This window comes from Pseudopipra pipra, chromosome 14 (genome assembly GCF_036250125.1).
Source record: "Pseudopipra pipra isolate bDixPip1 chromosome 14, bDixPip1.hap1, whole genome shotgun sequence".
Lineage (NCBI taxonomy): Eukaryota > Metazoa > Chordata > Aves > Passeriformes > Pipridae > Pseudopipra > Pseudopipra pipra.
In genome coordinates this window covers 9690109-9717726 of record NC_087562.1, presented here as the reverse complement: position 1 = coordinate 9717726, position 27618 = coordinate 9690109, and the positions used below count along the sequence as shown (strand labels likewise).

Genomic DNA, 27618 nt, shown 5'->3' with positions numbered 1-27618 from the left:
GCCAGCAGCCGCTCCAGTCGGGCTGGGAGCTGCCGGGCTGCGCTCGCAGCGCCTGGCGGGGAGCCCCCCGGGGCGGGCTCGCCCCGACGGAGACCCCCGCGCCCCGCTCTCGATGGGACTGAGCGCGGCGGCGGCTCCGCGCTCGGGCGGCGCGGGCGGAGCGCGCCCCGCGGGGGCGCCGGGCATGGCCGCGGGCGGGCGGGGGCCGAGCGGGAGCCGCGGGCACAGCGCCCTCGCGGGGGGCCCCGCCGCGGCCATGGAGCGCCGCTGATCGCCGCCGATCGCCGCCGGGAGACAATGGCCCTGCACAAACTCTGCTCCGTGCTCGAAGGTAGGAGCCGCGGGCGGCGCGGCGCCCTCCGCGGGAGCAGCTGCTGGGAGCGGGAGCCGCGGTACCCCCGGAGCCGCCCGCCCCCTCGGCTGCCCCGCGCTGCCCCCGCCGAGCGCCGGCGGAAACTTTGGAGCGAGGGGCTTGGGGGCTGCGCCGGGGCGGCCGCCCCGCTGCTGCTCCTGCCGGGGCTGCTCCGCCCGAGCAGCTGCCCGAGCCCGCACCGCGTCCCGGCGGGGCGGCCGCGGGTCTCGGCCCCGTGTTGGTGCGGGGCGGCCCCGGTCCCGCTCCCGCTCTGCCCCAGCGCTGCGGCGGCTCGGGGTTCGGCGCTGGGGTGGGCGCTGCCGGGAGCCCATCGCGGGTTGGGCCGGGGCCCCGCTCCCATCCCAGGCTGCTCCGGCCCCGCTGGGGACACCTCGGTACCTCTGGGGGGGGGGGGGTCCCCAGCCTGCAGGAACGTGGGTCAAAGGGGCAGCGACCCTGCCCCAGTGCCTCGTATATTCCCCAGACGCACCAACAGCATCCTGCGTTCCGGTCTGTTCACTGTAAAAATACTCTTTCTGCTTTCGGAACTCTCCTAACGAGCTGCCCAGCAGTGATCAGCTTATCACACTTGTTATCGGGAGCAAGATCTGTTTTCAGCAAGGTTTTCACAAAATCAGTCGCCACCTGAGTCACAGGCTGCTGCCTGACCGGTATTGACCTGTGCTTTTCTTCTTGAGGCTTTTAAATCTTGTTTCTAACTTCTTTCGGTTCAGAGGTAAACAACTGAGGAAGGCTCCTCATCCGAGCATTTCTTTTGTCTGTGCTGTTATTTATACAGCTCGACAATGGGCGAGGGCTTTCTGTTAGAAAATAAAGCTGGTTGTGGCAGTTAACGTTGTGCCTCAAGGGGTTATTTCTAGCATTCTGTATCTACTTGAGCGGTAGCAGACTTGATAGTGATGCAAGTCTATTTTTTATTAGGATTATTATTATTAAATTATTCTGTTAGGAAATTTTGGCGCGACCGTTTGCATTATTGAAGCCAACAAGGCATTACTGCAGGGTGGAGAACTGTTTTGATTGTGCATTGATGTCTTCCCACGGTATGAAAGTTGTAAAGAAGTCTGTTTCAAATCCAGAATGTTTTCATGGCCCAGAAAATCCCATGTTCCTGAACCGAAGGATGTATGTCTTTAGGTTTAAATAAATATTTTTCATTTATTAGCATAATAACTGAGAGACAGAAGTTACTTGCTCTCAATAAATGTCTGGCTCTCTATATAGGTGTTAACCATCCCCTGAGTTTAGACAACATAGGAACATAGGGCTTATATGGGGAAGACAAGGCATTTTGATGTTTTTTACTAATGCCTCTTTTAAGTAACATATTTAAATAGTCTAAACCACTCTATGACATATCTACTGCTTAAATACTTTCTAGATATGCAGATTTAATCACATTTCAGAAACTTGTGATTGCCGCAAATTTGACTGTTCAGGTTTTCTCCTGAACAGTCCTATATATATTTTTTTTTCATAATCACACTAGTGTCCAGGTAAAAAGTCCCTCTGCAGGAAGTCTTTTGTGTTATTCATAATCTATAAATTGCACAAAGCCATTAGTCAATAAGCTCTTAGTATTCTAAATGCATCCCTTGCTATGACTACAGAAACAACCTATCATTACTTAGCATCATGCACTGCCTTTTATCTCTGCTTCACTAAAAGTCGTCACATATTCCGATTATTACATCTCGTCAGAAACAAAAAAATGTATTCCTGTAGACAGACATACAGATTTAATCCCAAAAGGAGACTGTTGGGAATAGAATACAAAGTAACCCCCCTTACATCACAAGTTGCATCTTAAATTTTGCGTGGAAGCTCTACCTACAGTGGCAGTAATTTTTAATTTTCTTTCTGCATACAAATAGCTTTGTGTGCAGAACTGGGGGAGTTCTGCTACACCACGTACAAAGTACCATGAGCTCAATACATCATGAAAAGTCACATTTCGGTAATACTTAGAAACAGTTTAGTCATCTGTTCTTAGTATGGAATGCATATCTACCCTTGTGTCATCCACAGAGGTTATATTTTGTGACTGTATAACCTCAGGGCAGAAAAGAGCCCGTCATACTTCATGGCAACTCAAATTTCTCATATTAAGCTTGTTCAAAACTACTCTTATGTTCTTCCTCAGCTATCAATAATAAGGGCTGATTTAAATGAACATCTCAATGTCAGTCTTCCTATCTCTGTCCATAGTATTCAGCAAAACTTTTAAAAGTCATATCCTGAATCCCATCATCTTACATGGATTATTTGCTCTCACCCAGATCTCCCAGGCAGTAGTGCTGAGTGGCAGCGATGGTGGAGCACAGCAGCTCTGAGGTTGCAGTGGCTGCAGGTTTTGCTAAGTGGAGCCCAGCCAGTGCCCACCTGCTTTCTCAGTGGTGTCTGTAACCTCCTGGAGGCCAAGGAGCTTTGCTGCATTTGGGTTGTTGAAAGACAAAGCCTTTTCCTCCTGTCTTCAGTTCTCATTGAGATTTTAAACACATTAGAGTTGTTCCCTGAGCCCTGGAAAATTCACCTGCTCTACAGTAATAAACCACTATAACCCTCTACTTTGTAAGAGAGAAAAGTAGCTGCTTTCTTGATACAGCTGTGTTCCCGTTACGCTTTTGAAGTAAATATACCCACCTTGGATTTCCTCAAATCTGGTATTCCTCTAAAATGTGTTTGCTAAGCACTTGTTCCCATTCTTCAAATATACTCCCTCTTTCATTTCCTTATGCTATTATCTGGTTAAAAACCCCTAAAAACCATAAGCTAAATCCTTACTGTACATTAGTTTTGGACTATTTCAGCTAATACAGTTGGATTAATTTAAAAAGCTAAAAAAAGGAAAATATTCTCTCTAAAAAGAGAATTCTGTAGTTTCTGACCCAATAATTCAACAAGCAGCCAGGGCTAGAACAAATTATTGCTACTTCTGGAAAGTCAGCATTCACAAACTTCCAATGGGCTACAGGATTATTTCCAACTTTTGCCAGGTTGCAAGGATGTGAACTACTATTATTAACCTCCTGCCATTCTGCTCAGCCTCCTCATTTGCATTTTGGCGTGATTTTAACAGTTAATTTCTCACAAACAAGTAGTGTTAAGAAGTAATGCTTTCTTCCACACAACAGCTAGAAATTATGGCCACCTCTTTCCAAAATTGAAAGTTGTAATAATGCCCCAAAAAGCTAAAAAAAGCAGAGAAAAAAAAAAATCTGTTAATAATTTCACAATTTGTTCGTTGAAACCAAAGGCAAAGTACTGACTGAAGAGGCTGAAGTGACCCTAATGAGGGCAGTATCAAGTGCAAATCAGAATTTCATTTTTTACGTTATAAACAGTATCTACTTGCAGCCTTTTCTGCTGCACTGGGAGAAAAGTGAAACACCAAACTGCTGGCACTGCTGAGGAGTTAAGCGGAAGTAACTAAAGTTTAACTGTGGAATAGGATTCAAAAAGGAGAGTATTTGGTGGTGTGTATTATATGTTGCTCCTAATACACGTACAAACTTAATATCCACAATGCACCACTCAGCAGCATGACTTCAAAAACATTAACTCCCTAGTTTTCCTAAGAGATAGTTGACCATGACTGCTAAAATTGTACAGAACAAGTTGGTTATAATTACATTGATATTAATAGAAAGTTTCAGTGTATAAATCAGGTATATGGCTGTAGCTGGAGTACAGAATAACATGGGATTGAAGCTAAAGGAGCTGCTGAATTATGTATCCCTAGGTAATGAAAAAGTTAAGATCTCCAGTGTCTTCCCTAAGGTTTAATTCACAGGGAGAGATTAGACAGAAAAATTACCCCCAAAGTGAAACATTATAAGCTATTCATCATTTATGAACCTGTCAGAAAGTCACAGTGTAATTCATTGCAGGAATGAAGAGAGCTGATAATTGCACATACTCTTGTACACAGAGTTTACATACAAAACAAATCCATCACTTGATGTATAACCCATCTGGACTGAAATAAAATTTTAATTATGATGTCTTGGATTCAAGTTGGGGTTCTAGCGCTGCAAGGAAGCTTGCTGCCTTTGTGCCTTGTATACTCCAATTTGTTAGTTTAAATAATGAAGCACTTACAGTCTAGGACAACCTAAACAGCTTGCTACCTTTAAATAGCTTGCTCCCTCTCAATATATGACTGGCAACTGCCACCTCCAATACTGCAAGAGATGGGGGTTGGGGAGTGTAAATTTTTCCACAAAAAACCAGCAGGTAACTTTTAATGAAAAAAATCCACATTTCTTTTAGCTTATCTTTGTGCTTCACTCCATTTTCTGTTATCACAAAGCTGACCCCACTATGCAGCAGAAAAGGACGGCAAATATGTTAACAAACCTCCAAAACCTCCTTCTTTAGCATACAGTAAAATTGGTGAACACAGAGAAGCCTCTTTTTAAGGGACTGAGAGTGAGGAGGTAGAAAAAAAATTAATTATACCGTGTACATAAATTGTTGCCAGACATGACAGCAGACAGCAGAACTTTTAATATTAATTTCATAATAGACATTCCTGAGAAGATTTCCTCTGAAAAATACACTATATTGATAATAAAGAAGATGAAGAAGTCTGGTACAGTCTGATGAGTTTTTAAGTCCAGAGTATCACTATCCAAGTGCTCTAGGAATAAGTTGTCTCTTGGAAAGGTGTGTTCAGAATAGTCATGTACAGCAGGATCAGTTCTGTCAGCTACAGGGAAATCATCTGAACTTGAAGTCAGTGTATATATTTTAATAAGGTTTTTTAAGCCCCTCATCAGCATGGTTTGCACATGCAGCCTTCTCATCAGTCTCTTGCTGCACACATCTTGGAGATGAAAAAAAAAGATCTTCCATATAAAAAGGAAAGCTTCTATTTTAAAAATGAAAGCTATCATTCTTCTGGCAGAAGTTTTGCTGGCAGACAGACCCAGGGATGGATTATAACTAACAGGATGTGGAGCAACTGGTAAATGAAGCAGCCCACAGCTGCTTATACATTTCTAATGGAGGACAGGATCAGAAATGTTAAATGTTTTGAGCTAACCTAGAGGGGACTCTGTCACAGATCCATCCAAGCATGAATTGTTCTGGAGATGATTTTTATCAAAGGGATGTGGGAGAACTGCAGTTACTTCCTGAATCAGTTAACCTGGTTTCTCTGCAGAGATACAGAGTCCCAATTTGTTTCTCTGGCAATCTTAAAGAGAGGAATCCCTACTGGAAACAGCTGGAGTGAGATGAAACTGTTATAACTGAGAATAGACCTGAGTGCATTCAGATATCCTGCTGGCAGCTAATGGCTAACAAGATTTGGATCTTAGAAGGCGCTGGAGTCACTGTTAATAGCTGGTGAAGCCCACTCCTGCTATCCAGCTTTTGTGAGGAGGATTAAAAACAGGTTGGCAGCTCCGCTCACATGCTCTGGGTAAGATTTAAACCCAGCTAAAATATGTCTTGCTGGATGCATACCTTCATCTCTGCTGCTTTATTCTGTGGCAATCCTGCAGTATATTCCAATATGAGGAAATCACTGGAGCTGTTAATAGGATAAGTTGTAGGCAGCCACCTTAACTGCTCTTTGATACTCATTTTACCAATCTGCGAATGTCCTGTTGAGACCACAATAGATTAGGGAATATATTCAGACTATGAACTATAAAAATGTTGGATTCAAAAATTCCTGTGTTTTCATCCTCAGCAATAGAATTGTTTGCCTAAAAAAAGAAGCAGCAACAGATGCAATCCACTATTCCTTTTGTCAATTAACAAACATCACTAAGTGCTAGGAAGAGAGAGAAAAATCTCATTCCTTGGAATTTACAGTTCATGTTTCTGAGCTAAAAATGGCTTGAATCCGAAATGCAGTTTATAAGCTTTTTAAAAGAAAAGGAGATGACCATCCACACAGAATTATGTAGGATCCAAAGTGTCTGGACACTTTCCTGTCTGTCTAAATTGCACAAATTCTTTACAAGACCACCCAGCAGTCAATCAGTTTGAATTTCTGCAGCAACTCATCCTTGATCAGAGTCCTTAAAAGCAACCAAAACATGAGTAATTTATGTTGTACATGTAATCTGGGCCAGATAATAAGATAGGATATGATATCACAAATGTCCCCAACACATTAATAGCTAATGTTAATGTTTAGACACATGTGAATTGAAACAAGGATATAAAAGCTGGAATGCTGTGATGAGCAGTTACTGAAAATAGCACTAATTTTAGCACATGGGGCAAATTAGGAGCTAGGTTTGAGAACAGTACACAGAAAAGGATTCATTCCCATAAGGCAAAACACAGTGTATATAATTAAGACCAGCATTTGTTACTCTAGGCTGTATCTGCCAGAAAGAAGCAGGCATCCTGGCAGGGTTTTCCAACATGCATGACCTGTGTGTTGCCAATTACCATCTATATGTATACAAGGTGCTGCCTAATCCAGGGAGTACAGCAGAGAGATACAAGGAATCCTGCTTAAAGCAAGGTCTGTCATCTTTATCCCTGGGATTCTGACTACCACTGCACTAAGAATGTGTAATACTCCAAACGATTAAGTCTTTATTTGAAAAATTGGTGGAATTTTTCCCTCTGTTTCTCAGTTGTGCCTGACTGCTCCCCAGTTTGATGTTCAGCTTGCCCTGCATGCATAGATCCCCCATTGTCATCACTGAAGACAGACACTGCTCTCAGAGCCACACAGCAAATGTAGTCTGTTTTCTGTGTGTGTGAAGATCCCTAGAGCATGCAGAAAGAGAGAGGAAAGACATATCACAGGGAGCTCAGAGCACTACTGTATCCCATGAAATCTGAGAAATGCATCTTTCCAGAAAGTACAAGCATATGTCAGATTTACAGCCTAAAGCACTTGTTTTTTAAGCAACACACTGATTTCTCAATATTGAGTTGAGGACCCGTTTACTATAAAACTAACTATGTTATTCTCATTTTTAAAGAGAAATAGAAGCCACACATATACGAACCTCTCTGTATATACTTCAATACAAAAATTGACTTTTTTTTCAGCTTAGATTTATTTCAGAAAATTTTAAGAAATGCCAACAAAATCTTGACTCCTGCAAACATTACATGCTTTATTACAGCAGATCAGGAGCTTCTTTTATATTATTCCATAAGCCTACTTCAACAACAGAATAGTAAGAACTTACAATGTATGGTTAGTGTCTTCACTCTTCAAAATTTATACAGCTCTCTGCAGGCTATGTGATCTAAAATATTTCATGCAAAGAAGTGAAGAAAATGAAAAATCCATTCTTTTAAAAGCAGAGACAGAAGCTTACTACTTTTTCTTTATTCCTAGTTCATGTTCACACAGGTAAAAACTATGAGAGCTTTAAATGGTAGTACAAAAGTATGCACCAGAATTCATGAAATACAAGCTTGTAGCAAATACCAGATTCATGAATAAAAAAAGCCCCTTTTAATCTGTCTGCCTCAATGTGTGTGCTGCTGTTGGCTACATGATGGCCTCTTCTACAGGGTACATATCATGAAGTAGAAGCTCAGTATAAGGTGCAGAAGCACTAACCTTTATAATATTTACCAATGAAGTATCTTAAGTTCATAAGATCAGCCTCCAGTATCTGTGTCCTCTAGAAAATTCTCACCACACTCCTCCATTAGAAACAGCACAATCAGACCTCTCCTTCCATCCCTTTGGTAATCAATGCAGTCATGCAGTGCTGCACTGTGTGCTGTTGTTTACATTGCCAAGGCATGTTCAAGTGGCCTTTTGACTCACTAGTTCTGGTTCCTGTGCCATAATACACTGTGGAGTTAAGTCTAGACCTGTCTTTCATCTGCACTGAAGAATAGTCATGTCAGTGAGAGATGTAGGAGACTTTAAAAGAGGAAAAAAGGAGCAGAAGAATACTCTGTCCCATTGTAAGTTCATGTCCATTATAACTGTTTGAATTTCAGTTTATCAGAAATTATAAGATCATTCTTCATCCTTCTGGACGTGCTACAAGACTCTTAGTGAGTAGTTCAGTCTCTCATGTCTGTTCTGATTGTTGTGTCTGTGTCCCTGCATGCAGTACCAGGACACTGGTTCAGCACTGGCTCTCCACTGCACCATCCTACAGGATTTGTCTCTTCCCTAGACATCTTCCTTCTTACAGACTTGTATTGTCCAAATTAGCCTTTGGGATTCAAAATTATTTTTCCAGGAAGTGGTATGGATTTAGGACACCAAATGATTGCTTTGTTGTTTTTAAAATGCTCACAAAAATGGGTTAATGGAAACAGTCTGAAAGGTCTAAAAATATCTGACTGATTTTCCCCCCCTTCTTTCTTTTCCTTTCATCCTGAATATTGATAGGCCTTGTTTTCAGCCCCCAGACTCCTGTTTGCTATCCCACATTACACTGTGTCATGTAAATGCACACAGTTTAAGGCAATACTACCTCAGGCATCCCTGCCCAGTACTCTCAGGAAGAAGGTAAGTCCTCTGCACCTCTTTTGGAGCAATGTCACAGAGATAAGGACAGCACACATCCAGACTATTAGTCAGAGACACCTCCTTCCTTTGTCATACTGTCACCCGGGATAAAAGTAATGGCAAAGGAAGACCCTGAAACCTTTGCTCCGTGGACTGCTCTGAATATATCTTCAGGGTTTGTTGAGAGCATGAGAAGGATGGGCATTGCCAGGGAAGGGTAAGAAAGAGGTGGAAGAGATTAAGACTGCAGAGGGCAGGGAACAAAGAGAAGGTGGCCCATACTTACTATTTCCACTCATCCATACAACATGACAAAAGGAAGACATTAAGGCAAATATTCAGCCCATTTATCTTCTGCAATTGCCTGCATATCCATGCAAGCATATCCATGCATATTCTGCAAGGAATATGCACTGCTGTTTGCGCTTACACACACATACACAGCTCTGGACTATTTATAGAAATGGCACAGGCTTTAGAGAAAGCCAACCAGATTTTCTGAAGTCATTTTAGGGGGCTTGTTTCTTTATCCACATCAGCAAGAAGGGAAATCAATGGTTAGTGTAGCTGAACATCTATTCTTACATTGTTGCTATCAGTACAATCACACAAATAAACAGATGCACACTGATATTTGTTTTTTTAAAAAGTATACAGTAACAGTGGTAGCCATAGTAAAGAGCTGTACTAAATAAAAAACAAACTCCCAAATTTTTCAGTTGCTTGAAAGTGACTGCATTCATTTTGTTAGTCAGAAAAGTATTTATTTCACTCATAATTCTGTGTTTGGTTGCTCTAAGAAAAAAAGTCAGAGCTCATTTCACACTTTGAAGAGTGGCACAGCAAGTTCTACAGAGCTTGTTAGGTCCTTGCAAAACAAGGGTGGGCACAGCACATCTTCATGAAAGGTGAATTCAATAGAACATACTGACACATGATTTACACAGGATTGTGGAAACTGCATTTACTTTAAAAGCTAACTTTGAATTGTTGCTCCACAACCAGTATAGAAAAACCCAGAGAAAACAGACTGATAACTTTTTAACCACTATCAAGATTCTCTCTTTTAGGGACAAGTACAAATGCAGGACACAAATGCGTTGTCAGTTCATGCATTTAAACTTGGACCTCTGCACAGTTTAAACAGAGAAGCTGCAAAAATAAAGTGCAAATAATTGTGAAATAGTAGCACCTTTATGAGAAATATTAAAAACTAAAAATAGCTGAAAACTAACATCGGTCATATTAATAAAGATGAGATATTTGTTTATTTGCTTTTAAGACTAGTGAACACTCCCAACCTGAAGACCAGTAATGGGGTGCTAGATGCTTTCACCTGAAGGAGGGTGAGTCAGCAATGGTCAGTGACAGATACTTTCTACTGGGATAATAACAGTGAGAAAGCATATTTTTCAGTATGTTAATACTGGTGAAAATGCAGAATTATTGCAAAGATTGAAATTGAAAAACTACTTAAGTCTTCACCTACTATCTCGTAATCCACCCCTAAAAATCAAAAAAGCTTCTAGGAACATAACACCTGTTGCAAGACCCATATGGTATTTTAGAAAACACCCACAGTTATGAACTTGACTTACACGGGAAAAGCAGTTGTTGGTGAGGAAAGTCTCAGAATGAAATACAGCCTATTTCAGTATGGGCAGAGAGAAGAAAGGGCAGCAGAGACATACATAATAAAACACAAATGCTATATGGACACTTTCAGGAGCAGACTTTGATTCCTTTTATCTTTTCCCAAGATAATATATCCATGCCAACATTATGGGAGCCTGTAGACCAGTTGGGTCAAGATCATCGTAGTTCACAGTCAGTACATGCTCACTCTGGAACTCTCTGAAGGGCTCAAAGTCTTACAGCAACACAAGGAAAATCACAGATGGAGAAAATGCCTTTTCAACATGAGCTACTAAAATACCTGAGCAACCAGACGGGAAAACTGAGAAAATAAAATTAACTTCTTGAGTGTGACAATAAAATTCCTGCTGAAATCTCTTTTCTTTTGCTGCAGTGGTAAGACCTGTCTGACAGCTAGATTAAGAACATGGGAATGGCCATAACAGGTCAAATCAAAGGTCCATCTAGCCTGCTATCTTCTTTCACAGAGATGCAAAAGCAGAAAGAGTATAAAAATAGAGCAAATTATATTTGCCCCAAATACTAACCCAGCCTTCCAACAACTTATGGCTTAAGGGGTTTCTGAAATAAAATTTATTTCAGGGATGAGTTACAAAGTGTGTGCATTAAAAAAGGAAAAGAAAAAAAAGAAAAAAGAAATCTTTGTTTAATTTGAACATGCTACCTGCTAACTTTGTCTGATAGCTTCAGGTTGCTGTACTGGAAAAGTAATAGTTGCTCTCTGTTCAGAATTTAAATGATACTTGTGATTTTATTACTTGGATCCTATCTCCCCTCAGCCAGCTTCTGTCCAGGGCAGAGTCCAGGCCTGCTTAACTAGTTCTGTAAGAGATGTGTCAGAATTGCATAGATACTCAAGATGGAAGCAAATGAAAGATTTGAAGAGTGGCATATTAATATACTCCATTTCATTCCCCTTTCCCCTCGTGGTAATCCCTAACAATTTGATATGGCAAAGCATTTTAGGAAAATCTGGACATTAAGCCTGCTTTAAAATTGCTGATGGATAGTGGAATCTGGGATCTTTAATATGTGCTGTTCATAGTGATGCTTCTTGGGTGCAGGGAAAACATAAATGGAAGGAAAAGCCCAGAGGGAAGAAGGGAGAGGAAGGGAGGGAGGGAAGAAAAGGAGGGAGAGAGGGGAAGGAAGGAAGGAAGGAGATCACTATAACTTGTATCTGCCCATTTTCGACTACCACATCATCTGCAGAAATCCCTGGTGTTGTGGCAGCATCACAGCAGCCAGTCCTGCAAGGACAATTCAATAGTGCTCCTGAAATCCATGTAGGGATAAGACCATGCAGGGAATCCTGTGGTCCAGATTAATTTCTTGGAAGCTGGAGAAGTCTTTTTGCACACATTAGGCAAATAGAGTTTTAGGACAAATATGATGCATTATAGCAGTGAAACATCTTGTTTCAGGATATAAAAGTTTTATAGAAAATAGATACCATGTAATTTTAGAAAATGCTTGTAAATTAGTAGATACTCTAGAAAATACTCTTAAAGTCCCCCCAGACAATTAATTGCTATTCTCATATACACTTTCATAAAGAACCTGGAAGAAGAACCAACAGTGCCTGTAGACTGCACTGGTTTCCTAAAATTGAAATTACATATTTTTGTGTGTTCTCAGTTGTTTTGGTCAGTAATGCTTGGATTTGCATGAATCAGGGCTGCAGAGAATGGTCTATAATTTTGATGAATTACTGATGTTTTTCCTGTCCAATTTCTCTCGTCAGTGTTGCTGGTAACAATCCTTGTAGTGGAAGGGATTGCCGTTGCACAGAAGACACAAGGTACAATTTTAGTTCGATGATCTTCTGTCAAAAAATGTAACAGTATTGTAATTTTTAATTGAGCAATATAAATGAAAGTACTTGTGTTCAGGTATTAATAGCTCTTGGATTACCAATATGAATTCTAGTATTTTCCATTTTCCCCCATTTGCTGCATTTTCTTCTGAATGAACAAAGCAATCCAGTCACAAAGAACTTGAAAGTTCACTTACCTAGTTAAAGTTCTATGGGTTTAGATGACAGAGGTGGGAAAGAAACCACCATGGGAATTCATGTTTTCTGTATCTGACAACAAGCTTTTCAAATAGTCCACCCCCAAACATTTTTGAAGACTGCTGAGTGGGGAAGGCATTGATTTCACAAACCTTATTTTCTCGTATGTGAGATTAACCCACACTTAAAAGAGGAGAAGAATTCCTTGAACTGACACCTACAGAATTTCCTTGGAAAATTTCTGCAGGAGAGAGAGTTTTCACCCCCATAAATCAAGAAGCTGCCAAGATACCAGTGGAAGGTGATGTAATTTACTGGAGGCTGCTAAGACCTGTATCAGCATTGGGTGTCATCTCAAAGGTCTGCAAATATAGTTAGATATTAACAGGCACCTTAGAAGAGGGTTTTCAACCAAAATAAATTACTGTCCTCTTTTATAGGCTGGGTGTCATGCCAGTGTTTTACTTTTGCAATATCAAACCTGCATGCTTGCAGAAGAAATTTGTTTTATCACTTTTTTTTTTCGCTTAAGGTGGGCAAAATATTGGAGTGAATCGCATTCCCCCCACCCAGTGCGACAACTGGGTACGGACGAGTAATGGAGGACATTTTGCTTCACCAAACTACCCAAACATGTACCCCCCAAATCAGGAGTGCATCTATATCTTAGAAGGTACATGCTGTATTTCTGTTTTGTTATGCTGTAATCTTACTGTTAAATGGATAATCTTGAACTGTTAGGACTGTGTCATTTTACAGTGCTGTGAAGTATTGCATAGCCGTACTGGTAATATAATAAATTCTGCATAAATTTACTTGAACCTAAATTTGCTCTCTGAAGTAATAATAACAAATTAATAAGAAATGCAAACATTAAAAAATTAGCTGTAGGGAATAAGACATACCCTCACAGCCAGAAAAAGCAGCATCAGATCTACTGTAATCTATGAAGACACAAAACTATTAAGATAAAAATTGTAGCTCGTTATCTTAATATCACTGATAATAAACAGCAAAAGAGGAAGACTATTTTCAGACCATACTGTGTTAGAAAATCATTATGCTGTCCTTCATTAATAAAAAAGATACATCTGACTGCCATAGCACTGTACTAAAAATACAGAGATTTGTTAGCACTGCTGAAGGCACTATTAAAATAATGTGATGAGGACAAAAAATGTCATTAACTTGAATAAAGCCACATTCCAATGAGAATATCTTGGATAAAGGCTGCAAAACTTGAGACACTCTAATTATTTTTCCTCTTATTAGAATACACCCACAAAACCAACTGAAGTCAGCTAAAAATATTAGTCAGCTTTATCATCTGATTCATATCAATTAATTGAAATATTTCAAGTAATAGGTTTCATTGAGTTTTTATTTGTACAGTATGGTGGTGGTTGACAGACACCCTCCTTTTTGCATGTACACATGCACAGTTTAAGTGTTGAGTCTTGCCTGACTGTGAGGGCACCAGAGAACACACACAGCCTGTCCAGCTTCAGGGGTCAAACAAGGCAGTTGACATGGGCACAGAATCAACTCCCAAGCTTCTCCTCACAGTCCCGACACAGAAACATTGTGGGTACCTGAGTGAGGCCAAGGCCCTCTAGAATTTCTAGCCAAGATCTGTTGCTTCCTGCAGCCCCCTGCCAGTGTGCACAACCAGCTACAACTGTGTGTAACTCACGTTTAAAGAAGGCGTAAGGTCTGAACGGAGCATTAGAGGCACGTGAGTAAATCCTTTTTGCATTCAGAGAAAGCAGCCAGCGTGGGATTCCTTAATGCTGGCACTCCAGATACCAGTGAGAATCTGGAAGTTCACATAGCTCAAGAGATGCCAAGAGCAAGGAACACTAAAGTTATTCACACAGTATAAAGCCGTGGATGTGAAAGTCCAGTCTCAAAGTAGTCATAGCTGCATCTCATCAGGATTTAGGGGTCTGATCCAGATCCTGATATTAGGCTGCCACTGATTCAAACTTGCCAACATCTTTAGCCACTTGCATATTAATAACATATTTGAAGCTTTTACACTTCTCTGAATAATCTAATAAAAGTTGTCTTCTGCCAATGGATCTGCAAATTTGGACTTTAAGAAATATACCAGTGAGTAGTTCTTCATATCTTCCTCTTTTCCATTTTTTTCTGCATACCTCACTGTTTTGTCCTATATTGTGTATTTTGCTTTCACATAACACTGGTTTTAATTTATATCTTAACACTAAACCTTGTTTGAATACCTCTGCATATATGTTAATATGTTACATGTGCTGCATTAAATTTTTCAACAACGAAGATCGGCAAGCAAAAAAACCCTGTAAAACTCTATGCAAAAGTATCTTTTACAAAATAATTTTTAAAATTTTTATTACGGTGTATCTGAGATTTTGTAGCAGACTGCCAGATATATTTTGATAAGTTTCCACTCTCTTTTTTATCTTGCTGTTTTGGAGGCCTGTCTCTTCATTATTTCATGTCTTAATTTTTTTTATCTAGACCTTCATTTAATCTTTTGCTCGATCTTTTTATGTCTAGCTGCTCCACGACAAAGAATTGAGTTGACCTTTGATGAACCTTATTACATAGAACCCTCATTTGAATGTCGGTTTGATCATCTGGAGGTTCGAGATGGACCTTTTGGTTTCTCCCCTCTCATCAATCGTTACTGTGGTTTGAAAAGTCCTGCGCTAATTAGATCAACAGGGAGATTTATGTGGATCAAGTTTACGTCTGATGAGGAGCTGGAAGGCAAGGGATTTCAAGCAAAGTACTCGTTTATACCAGGTAAAGATGTCTAAAATCCTGAGTTAATGAACTCTGTGGGTGTGTTTGAGCTCTCAGTCTAGAGCTGCATTTCATCGTTAATGCTTATGGTGTCACACAGTGACAATGTGATAGTCACACTCTCAGTCCCACTTGGGATACTTGACTAAAACCACTTTGGAAAGTTGACTGAAGGAAATTACAGGTCTGTAGTTTGCTGGTGAAGAGGACAGTTGATCTTGTTCATGCTGAAGTCTTCAGCAGCATCCCTCTTTGTTCCTCTACCTCGTACCAGTTTCACCAGTGGTAGTAATGGAAGGAGCCTCTCTGCACACCAACAGCTGCATTTTCAACAGCCTGTCCTCCAGGAGTATGAGACACTGACAAAAACACCCAAAGCAAATCTACAATAGCACTCCAGCGAGATGCAAAACATTTTAAATGTCCATTCTGAAAAGCCAGAGGACGTTTCTATACAGTCCAAGCATCAGCTCTCAGTAGAACGACATGCCCTCAATCCACAGGCTCAGACAACAGAGCTGCTCTTTGGTCACAGTACTGTGTAGTTTACAGGGATGAAGGAGAGGATAATGTGCTGACAGTGCCTTTAGACAAACAAAAAGTACATCTGCTCTGTGGGGCCACTTAAAACTGGCAGGGCATTATTCTTACATGAAAATCTGACCTGATGTCCTTGTGCAATGCTTGACTACTGTACTTCATGGATACTACATGTGTGGTTATCAGCATTTTATTGTCCTTTGGGACAAAAGATAATATAAAAGTGTCAGTTCTATTCCTTTTACAAATGTATGCACAGGCGTAACTTAATGTCACCTTTACCCAACTGGTCTTTACCCCTACAGCAGATGAATACACTATCTATGATTATATATTACTGCTTAGGGATTTAGACTTGAAAACTTCAGATAAACATGGTGGCCAGTCCACTGGGAATAACATGCTAAAATGTTTCCATAGGGACAGTACTTAGGCATTTTGCTAAGTCCATTTCCAAAGGCATTTCATAAACATCACTAAATTAGCATAGTTCCAGGCTGGAACTTCAAATATACATTTAAACGTGTCTGTGCTGATTTGTGAGGAAACACTAACCTGATCACTGAAGTGGAACCTTGGATATCCCAGCCCATTACAGACTCACTTTTAGGCAAGTTCTAGTCTCAGTAGATCAAGTACCATCAGTTAACCATTATGAAAAAGTATATTCTTATTTTACTAGTATTGTGCAGACAGTGTACTACTACAGGTTTACTACAGATGTGTACACTACCTACACGTCACGTGAGGAGAAAGGAGATGGAGGAGGAATCAAGGTGAAATTCTGCCTTCAGAAATGAGGTCTCGAACTGCACTACCTGGCCTAGTAGAAGAGATAAAGGTACCCAGGGAAAAAGTATCTTCAGGATTGAACTGTCCTTCTTCACATTCTTTATTAACAGCAGTTACCAATTTCAAAGTGTTGATATATTCTGCTAAACTCGGTTTAAATTTTTCAAAACTAGACAGACAGCAGTCTGATAAAATAAATCTAGATAATCTTTCTGTGTACTCTTGTGGAGCTCCAGCAATTTCAGTGAAAACTGGAATAGTTAAATTCAGAACATAATGTAGGAACAAAATACTGAATAGTCATTTTTAGTGTTATGCTAGAAATGTGAGCTGCCAGGATAGAATTGCCTTATTCTGATAAGGTCAATCATTGTGGAATAATGTTCTCATCTAAAAAAACTTTGCCTCTTTCCCCTCCAATTGATTCAGTAAACTTTCTGGTAATTTTTATTGTGACATACTAAAAAATGGACATAATGTGCAGATAATACTAAACCTTGAAGTGATTCTCGAGCACTGATAGTCCTTGTGATTCATAACTTCTTTCTATTGCAGATCCTGACTTCACTTACCTAGGAGGCATTTTAAATCCCATCCCAGGTCTAGTATTACAGTAACAATTTCTTTATACATGAAATTTTAAATTAATATCATACTGCATTTGACAGCAAGGTATATCTTCTCCCTAGACTGCCAATTTGAGCTCTCAGGAGCTGATGGAATAGTACGTTCCAGTCAAGTAGAACAAGAAGGAAAAACAAAGCCAGGACAAGCAGTTGACTGTATATGGACAATTAAGGCTACTCCAAATGCTAAGGTGGGTTTTATTCACATAATTCAGTATATAATGTGTTTCCATGATATTCATAACAGGGAATGGTCACTAGCTGTGATTTGCATAATGTCTTACTTTCACTGAAATGAGTTATGTATCAGTGGTTTAGGAAATCCAGATAGATAATTGTTTCTGAAATTAAACTTACACAAGTCCACAGAGCTGTCTTCCTATTATTTGAAACTTCAAATACCAAATAACTGTGAAAACTGTTTAAGCAACAATTTTCAAGGGCATTTGACTTGCACTCTGGTTTTATTGGAAGACTGCAGGCAAAAATGCTGGCTAACACCTTTGATAATTTCCAGTAAATCTCACTGCCATGGTTTAGCATTTTACTTCCAGTGGTTCTGTTGGATAATTTGGTTCTGTTCAAAGTCAACATAACACGTGCCTGCTTCTCCCATCTCATTCACAATCCAGCACCTTAAAACCCACTTTCATCAGCAGTCTGAGCTAAAAGGAAAGGCTCAGCTTTCACCTGGAAACAGCTGAGAAATTATCGCTCTTCTGACTTAGCTAGAGGATCACAATCTCTTAAAGTGCCTCAATAAAATTTGCTGGACCCTTTCTGCCCAAGCCCTAAAGGGGCATTATCAGCTCCTGGAGCCAGAAATCAGCATTAGTTACTCAGGTACCTGCTATTTATGATTGTGCTGCAGAACTAGAGACTGCTTACAAAAACATCACTGTCTTATGCTCATTAAAAAACTCGAGATTTGTTGTTAGGCAGAGAGAAGGATAAAATCCTATTCACAATTCCAAAATACAATAGCTACAGCCTGTTTAAAAAAAACCAACAGCTACATGTTTCAGAATCATGTATTTGTTAATTATGAGTTGCACGGAAGAGTACATATTTTATTTTTAATAGCATATATATCTTTAATTTTGCTTCTGCTTGCATGTACATAAAAGTTAAAAAATATTTCTAAGCAGTAGCTGCCAAGATGACAAACCTCTCTGCCTTCTTACACACTCCTTATAGTTAACTAACCAGCCCTATTAACCAACTTCCAAGTGCATTCTAAAACAGCAACCTAAAAGATGATAACAAGAGGACAAGACAAGAAAGTAAAAGTCCATTAATATATTTGAGCCTTTGAGGAAATGACTCAACTCCCAAGAGCCCTATCCTAGTCTAAGTAATAGCAGTTCTACCAGAAACAATAATAAAACCATTTTCTCTCTACATTGCCACTTGAGTGCACCAGGTCTTATGCTTAAGCATTTTAATAAATTATTGAATGCTGCAAGAAGGCAGAGTTATAGTTCGGTGAGTCCTGAGATTAGATCATCATCCTAAATTATTGATTTAAAACATTACAGAAAAATAATTCTTAGTATTCTGACAGTGGTTTCTCAAGTCAATTCTGGTATAATTATGGTGATAAAATCCATTAGATCTGATATGGTTCTCTCTTGAGAAAAATAACCATAGACATTTTTAATTTCCTCAATCTGATTTTGTAATAGAAATAAACTTTTAAAACTGACACAACTACAGCAATTAAAGTACCTTTAAAATCTGCATAACAGAGAAGCATCTGTCATATATGTAATAAATTGCCTCTAGATTTCAGAAAATTACAAGGATAATCAATATAATCTAAGAGTAAGGACCTTTTATATTTGCCTAATGCTAACCCAGATGATCTTGGGAAGAGGTGAGGGCTTTTAATGGAATTATTCCTTTTTTTCATACAAATAATAGCTCTACTACACATGTGCTAAATTATTTTTAGTTTTCATTGTAATTTTGTAGCAGATATATAAAGTCAATCATTAAGAGAAAATACCATCTCTCAGTCCAAATACTAGCACTTACAGCTCACACCCACGTTTGTGAGATAAGACATCAATGGAAGACAGGCTCTCAATGTAGCTGAGAATTTCCAGCAGTAAATCTAACAGAAACAGCAGGGGGGGAAAAAAAGAAAACAGAAAAAAAAGGGTATACTGAAAATCACAAAACAGTGAGGTGAAGAATGAGATGATATGGCACAGGCTGCACCTTTGGACAGAAGGTGCAAGGGAAGGCAGTGCTGGCAACCTGCCTCTGGAAGCACTGGGAAGGAAAAGCCAGGGGGTACAAATGTCACCTGTCTTTTCCCTGTGCTCTTTTACCATGTTTTCAGGAAAGCCTGTTAGGTGTATGGGGGGATGTGGTGTGTGTCTTTTTTCCCCACACACTAAGGTGGTTAATTTTATTTTAGTGAATTCTTTATAATTCAGTTTTGAAAGGCTTTGGCACTCACTGGGGTTAAAAGCAAGATATGGCAAAAGGGCAGGTAAATAGAGCAGATGCAGGTGTGGGATTCATCCACTCTGACTTCCTCATTCACAACCTAAACAGGACTTGGAGATTCTTCTCATTGGGCAGAGATACATAAAAACCCACACTGTGCAAAAAAACTCCTTTAGCATCCATAGCACGGGCCAGAGAGGTGATCAGAGACGGTCCTCAAAACACACACAGGCTGGAGCCAGGCTGAGCTGAGCACACAGGGAAGAGCTCATGGATACAGGAGGAGCAGCTCTTCTCTCACAGAGCAGGAGACCTCAGCCTCCACCTGGACAGACTTCTTCTCTCAAAACAAGGGCTATCTGACAAATTTCTAAAGTTGAAAATGGCCTTTGCAGCATGCATAGATGACCTAGTTTCATATCTCATAAACCTTCACTAGAATTCTGAGAATTCCAGTACAACCATTTAAGAGATTAAAAAGCCCTTATGATGTGTTCATGTCATTCTAACTAAATTACTACCTTGCACGAGATTCCTGCTCCAGCAAAATAAATTATTTCCTTACTTTTTAAGTACCATCTCAATCTTCTGATTTCCTTGCTGCACATGTTTAAACACATATGCTGCCTTTTCTTGGATTAGATTTCTGCTTTTTGAAGAATTAAGATTAGCTTAAATTTATTACCTCTTCCTACATAGCCAGCTTACTTTTCTCTCTCAGTTCCATTTTTATTCAAATTACTCCTGACTTCATGGTTTGTGTCTTCCATAACACTGCTATGGTTCAGTAATTAGCTTTCATTCTGAAGCAATAAATTTTAATTTCCTTATTTTACTTCAGAGCTTTTCTGACTAGACTCCTTCCCTTATATTTTAACATTATTTTTATGAATTAAAAAGAGAACAGTCAAAATACCATTAAAATTATTTCAGCACATTTATGCATTCCTTGTATCTCTTCTAGAGTAATAGACTTCCCATTTAGCAGAGCTGCTTGGGGGTTTCTTCAGCAAGTGTGCTGCTCTGTACTTTTTTTTCCAAAGGGACCAGAAATATATCAAAGTAAATTGTTAAATAAGGACTGTTTTGGGGAGTGGGAAGAAGTGAAACAGACACCCAAGACAAAATTTCAGGTAATACTCCACGTGGACATTTAATGAGAAAATGTAAGTTTAAAAGTGTTGTGAATTGGGAGTTACCCATATTTGTAAGGGAACAGTGCATCTTATTCAATATTTGCTAAGAAAGAAAACTGTCTTGTCTGTGTTACTTTCCCTGGAGACATTAATTTCTCTTCTCTAACAGATCTACATGCGGTTCCTCGACTATCAGATGGAGCATTCAAATGAGTGCAAGAGAAACTTTGTGGCTGTGTATGACGGGAGCAGCTCCATTGAAAACCTGAAGGCCAAGTTCTGCAGCACCGTGGCCAACGATGTGATGCTGCAGACAGGGACAGGGGTGGTGAGGATGTGGGCAGACGAAGGCAGCAGACTGAGCAGGTTCAGGATGCTGTTCACTTCATTTGTGGACCGTAAGTAGATTTTAAAGTGCCTGTTCTCCTGCTATCAGGACACTTCAAGTGATTTAGGGAAAGCATCAGCTGTATATTACTCAGCAGGAATACATGAAAAAGGTTGTTTCTGTTTCTTTCACATACTAGCTGATAAATTAGATAATTGCTTTATTACAGCTGTAAGGTGGTTCCTGAAGAAGAGCTTTCCTTCATTCTTGAAAGGCTTATTTTCCATTTGAATTCAGCAATAATACTGCCCTAGGCTATGTCCTTCCCACAAACAGACTTACTTCAAAAAGACAACACAGGGACCAGAGTGAGCTCTCCCACTAGCCCCCACCTTCCAGTTCCCTGCCAGACACCACAACAGGCACTTCTCAAGCCCACACTGGATGGTCAGAAGGCTAGAAAACGTGCTTGATCTCCTTCCTATCTGCAGCTCTACTTTCAGTTTCGGATCTGGAACTACCCCACTCCACCTGAGCCTCTCCCTTTTCCTCAGCTGCTTGTGGCTCTAAGAGGTTTTTTTGTTGTTGAGTTTGGGATATTTTTTGGGGGGGGGGGGGGGCATTTGCTTTTTTGTTTTCTTTTGATGCAAGAGGTTGAAACACTAAGTACTCCTAAAGCTAGATAACTTTCCAAACTTACAATTTTAAAGCAACCCAAAGTCTTTAGCAGAAGAAAATCCGTAAAGGTATGTGGTTATTCTTTTTTACTTGGATACTGCCTTTCTTGCCAGGTAATTGAAAAGTATGTGGCTGAAAAATGTATCATGTACTTTTAAATAATTTAGTCATAAACAATTTTTCAAACTGAAAAAGGTGAATTCACACATTTTCAGATTGTTAAGCTATCTTTCTCTTCTACTTTGCTAATGATTTGTAATTATATGAAGCCAACCATGAAAGCGATCAATATTTTTGAAAAGATTTACATAAATGAACTAATTGTGCATGACAGTCACCTGACACACACCTACTGCTACTTGCAGATTTGACTAATTAATTCAACTGAGAGCAATGTTAAAAATCAATGTATTTGATTTCTGGCTTGATTCAATACATGAATAATGCTGGTTACAAAGGACACTGGGATCATTGCACCAGTCATAGGCAGCTGGTATGAGAAGAGTCCAGCTATGTCCTTGAAGTCCTGGACTGGAACTGATCAATCATTGTGACTTTTAGTCCTCATACTCCTCAAATAACAAACAAAAGGAAAATTAAGTCCATTTGTCTCATCTTTACAAACTGTGGACTTCCCCATCCCCACAAAAAGTGAGAGACTACACAAAAATGTACAATAGAGGCTGTGCTAGTGGATGGAGAAGCAGCAGCAGAAAGGATCAACTGAAAATACAGACCCACCTGTTCAGGGAAATAAGAAAGGGAATGTGTCTTACATTCCTGTTTATTCCTCTGGGCCTCCAAAAGAACTACAACTCTATACAGGTCCATATTGAAACACCAGCAGATACACATAGATCCACCTATATATACATACATACACAACCACCACTTTGGACATGAATTTCATAGATCCTCCTTTGTCTCACAGTCAGAAATATTTCAGCCTATTACATACACACCCATTTTAAACTACTGTGTTTAAATTCCGATCCTGGTTATCCTTTATAAAGCAAAGCTTGCACGATTTTTCTTTCCAAAATCAGAAGGAAAAAATACCTAAGTCTTTTCTCCCCACATGTGGTAATAAGGCCAAGAGCCTTTTATTTTATAATCTGCATCATGAACACTGCCATTTTAATTATTAGCCTTTCTCCCATGATATAGGTATAATGGCTAGAAATGTTGACTGCATCGTCCCATTTGCTGTTTAATATATAACTGAATCCACTAATAATGAACATTTAAATGATGAAAATACCACGTTACTGAAACAGAGAAAGGGAAAACCAATTTCTTGTCCAGTGTCCTGAATTCATAAATAATTCTCTATGTATATTATACAGCATCCTGAAAAGAATTATTACTATTTTTAGTATCTTTTTTCCTAAAGTCGAGGAGCTATAACAAATATTCATAAAAACATAAAATCTCCAGGGCAGCTTTCTAGTTAATTTCTTTCTTCAAATTTCTAACTATATATAGATAGATAAAAAGCTAAACTGTACTCTCTCAATCCCTGCATTAGCTCTAATAGGAGGATCCAAGAGCTTTTGATTCAGAAACAGGAATGACTTAGATGCCTCCAGTTATTGAAATCTCTTGCAATTACTGAAACAGTCCTCCACAAGCTGAAATCTGATTTGCCTTAAGATATTAATGGGCTCTAAAATGCAGATGTTCAGGGGCTGCCTCACAACATCCACACAGCAGATGCACAGAAGAATAAATATATAATTGATGGCAAGCATGAGATTTTTAAGTATTAAGTTTTTAAAGGCACGAATCAAAGCCTTCTTCCATTATCTGTATTTTGTGACTGTCTCTATCTGGTACCTACCCACTTGGAGCAAGAATTTTTTTTTTTGTACCATAGACAACACACCTGAAAGCAACCACATGGAGAGAGAGAAAATCATCTGACAATTAGTGATGTGTAAGAAAAGCAATGGTGTTTGAAACAAAGATAAAGAATGTGCTAGCATGTTAAAAAAACAAACACAAACTTACTAGTTTTATTGCTATGCATCAATTACTGAAAATTCTGAATGTTTTCTTTCTCCTCTTTCCTGCAGCTCCCTGCTCAGGCAACACTTACTTCTGCCATAGCAACATGTGCATCAATAATTCTTTAGTCTGCAATGGCATCCAGAACTGTGCATACCCTTGGGACGAGAATCACTGCAGAGGTGGGTATAGTGCAACACAGAGCCTTTATGAGCTAGGCTGGTCAGTCTGCCTTTCAAGAAAGTCATGAAATGTCTTTTTTCTGGAAATATGCTGAAGACACTATTCTGCTAATCTCAGGAAAGTGTTCCAAATTTTATATTTAAACTCAGGAGACATGTAAGCATCCTGAATATTGATCTTACTGCTCCATAACTACATTTCTTCCTCTCCAGCATATACTCTCTATTTTAAAAGGATATCAGCTTGATAAGAAAGAGAATTTTGTATTTTCCAGGCTGCATCCTGTCCATTTTTAAACTTTATCTAAAGGATTGTAGGGACAGGTAGTGCCTTTTAGAGAAAAAAAACAGAGAGCTGGAAAAACACAAACAAGCTTTCAAGCATAAGAAGCCTTTCTCAGGGCTGAAATAGAAGCAACAATCCTGGAAGACAAATACAATTTTAAAACATTTGTTTTGAGTTATAAATCTCAGGCTATTTCAGAGTAAATTCAACTGTTGCATATGGTGTGAGAAAGGATGGGAGGAAGGAGGAATTGTTAGGAAGCATGAAGTAATCACTTATGGAAAACAGACATGTGTAAATCTCTACCTCTAGAACACAGGGGCAAGAAGTATTATTTAAACCATCACAACTGCAGTAAAGGCTTGCTTCAGTATCAGGTTTTGTAGGAAAAATTCTCATGATTTGAGGAAATTGTTATTCTGTTAAAGCACCCCTACTTTTTAATTGCCTTTTGGGTAAACAAAAAGAATTCACACCGCTAATAAATACTCTAATGTTGGGTATATTATGGAAGCTTTCCAGCTAACAAAACTGATCCATAGCTTCCAAGTTCTCAATGTACAAGGAAGCTTCCTCTAAACCATCCTTAGCTTTGATAAGAGGGAATGTTGAATATTAAGTGCAATTTCTAGATCTCTTTCCCATCTTTACCAAATGCTTTCTAGAATCTCACCTAGAATCCACACTTCACTCACGTACTGCAGCATTAAAAAAATTAATTCCATGAAAAACATATTGTAATGTGAAGAAAGTGTCTTTCCCAGTATTTGTAAATTGCTATATCTGGTGCTGAACAACCTATCGTGTTTTATATTGAATGCAAGCTAAATTCTGCTGTAATACTTGCACAGCAGATAATTTAGAGGCAGCTGAAGACTAGATCCATATTGCCAGCTATGGGAGACTGATGCAACCAAATAAGCAATATTTAGCCTTAAAAAGAAAGCTGCTCACAAGTGTGCTCAGTTCCTGCAGGCACCCAGAGTTCTCATTTCATCCATATCAATTGCTACATAAATCTGAGCATATTGTGACCTACTTATGCCTAAGCCCTGTAACACAAAAATTGTTAGAAAAGTCAGTTGTGTGCAATTTATTTTAAGAGACCAGAGAAGACATCACCTTTTGCATAACAACTTTTTGATTAAAATATCTTCCAAGAATTGAGAAACCTAGATGCAGATAAGAGAACTTCCACAGTACAGGAATCCATACCTCCAACAGTCCAAGCTCTGAAGCAGAAATATAACTTCCTATTCCAATTCCTTGGGAGTCTGTTTAGTACATGGATAGTTTCAAATAACACATGATGGTGTCAAACTCTCTCCATGCACTGTGTGTGGTACACACATTTTCAGATGCCAGGAGCCAGATATCTGAAAATATTATGCAATATTTAGGCTACTGCATTTTCTTCTACATAGTCCTAAGTGCTTTTCTCCCCCACTAGCAGATGTTGCAGAGTCTCAGTGTAGAAATCTTTCAGTCCCCTAGGACAAGAACATTTACAAAAAAAAAAAAAATCCAACTGGAAAATTTGAGTCTTCAAATAAGAATTTTAAATATGGAAAACTGCCTTGTTCTGATGCTGCCATCTTGTGTGTTTTCATATGAAGTACTAGCCAAAATTCCCATATGATTTGGGTTGGTTGATTCCCCTCTCCTTTTTTTTTCCCTCAACTGACTTGATTACTGGACTCCTAAAACGAATATATCTATGCTAAAGCTCCCTGTGTTGAATTAGGTATAACAGCCTCACACAAATAGACACAACCATTACATATCCAGGAGATGTGAAAGCAAACAGCACAGTCATTCATATATCTGATATCACTGTGATAATATTTCACTTTTAAAGAAGAACTAGCTGATTTTAAATCTAAGTTTTCTTCCACGGACATCAATGGGAATGTTGCCTACGGGAACAAACCATGGCAAGAGAAGCATCATCTGCAGCTGGATTTAACCTATTTAAGGTTAACTTAAGCCTATTTAATTCACAGATTTTTGAATATGAACTGATCAGTTAAGGTTCAGGAGGGAAATCACCCCCCAGCTGAGTCAGCATGCACTGGTCACAGAGTTCCACCTGCCACTGAATTATCATATGGTAGCCACTAATGACAGGGAATTAGACAAATCCCACTGACATACTGGTCTCCAGTGCCATTAAATCATTTTATTAATATGGCACTTGCATGGCAATCACCATAATTTGCTTTGTTGAAATACATTATCAGAAGTGTGGAAAATAGTAAGTCTTATCGTGATCCTCGTTTTTTCTTTGCAGAAAAGAAAAGAACTGGGTTGTTTGAACAGATCACCAAAACTCATGGGACAATCATTGGCATCACATCAGGGATAGTTTTAGTTCTTCTCATCATTTCAATTCTAGTGCAAGTAAAGCAACCTCGCAAAAAGGTCATGGCTTGCAAGACTGCCTTCAATAAAACCGGTTTCCAGGAAGTATTTGATCCTCCACATTATGAACTCTTTTCACTAAGGGACAAAGAAATTTCTGCAGATTTGGCAGATTTGTCAGAAGAACTCGAGAACTATCAGAAAATGCGACGCCCTTCAGCAGCTTCCAGATGCATCCACGACCACCACTGTGGCTCCCAGGCCTCGAACCTAAAACAGAGCAGGACCAACCTCAGCTCCATGGAACTGCCCTTCCGCAACGACTTTGCGCAGCCCCAGCCCATGAAAACATTTAACAGCACCTTCAAGAAAAGTACTTACACGTTCAAACAAGCTCATGAGTGCCCTGAGCAGGGTATAGAAGACAGGGTGATGGAGGAGATTCCATGTGAAATTTATGTGAGAGGAAGGGAGGATACGGCACAAGGTTCATTATCTATTGACTTTTGACTTCCTGATGAAGGTGGTATCAGTGTATATACAAGATGCTTGTGTACATTGACAGTGTATATATTGAAAGTGTACCATATGCAGCGTGTGAGATGCACACACTTTTAGCTTATTATACTTCATTTAAAAAACCCCCCAGTCTTCATAACTAATTCTTGCTGAAAAATGAGGAGTTTCCTCCCATCTTCCCAAGCTACCTATCTAGTGGAAGAGTAAGACAGAGACTTTGCATGGAAATTATAAGAAAGGATATTGGAAGAAAAAACCCTACAACTACTAATCACTGAACACTGAAAACAATGGCTACTATTTTCTTCTGGCTACCATTTTTCTCTTCTTTAGACGTCTGCTTTTGAAGACAATTTTAATACCTCACTTGCATAAATAAAAGTCGTTAAGTGCACCCCGTGTATGTCAA

At 39.4% G+C, this 27618-nt stretch overlaps 1 protein-coding gene across 1 annotated transcript; it reads left to right on the top strand.

The window, feature by feature from the left end:
- On the top strand, positions 1-27618 carry NETO2 (neuropilin and tolloid like 2). Its single transcript, XM_064671132.1, has 9 exons — positions 1-331; positions 12238-12294; positions 13040-13180; positions 15049-15297; positions 17185-17229; positions 17319-17446; positions 21018-21246; positions 23930-24043; positions 26620-27618. Exons 1-9 carry the CDS (start codon positions 298-300, stop codon positions 27198-27200), a joined length of 1578 nt encoding a protein of 525 aa, XP_064527202.1. The 5' UTR covers positions 1-297; the 3' UTR covers positions 27201-27618.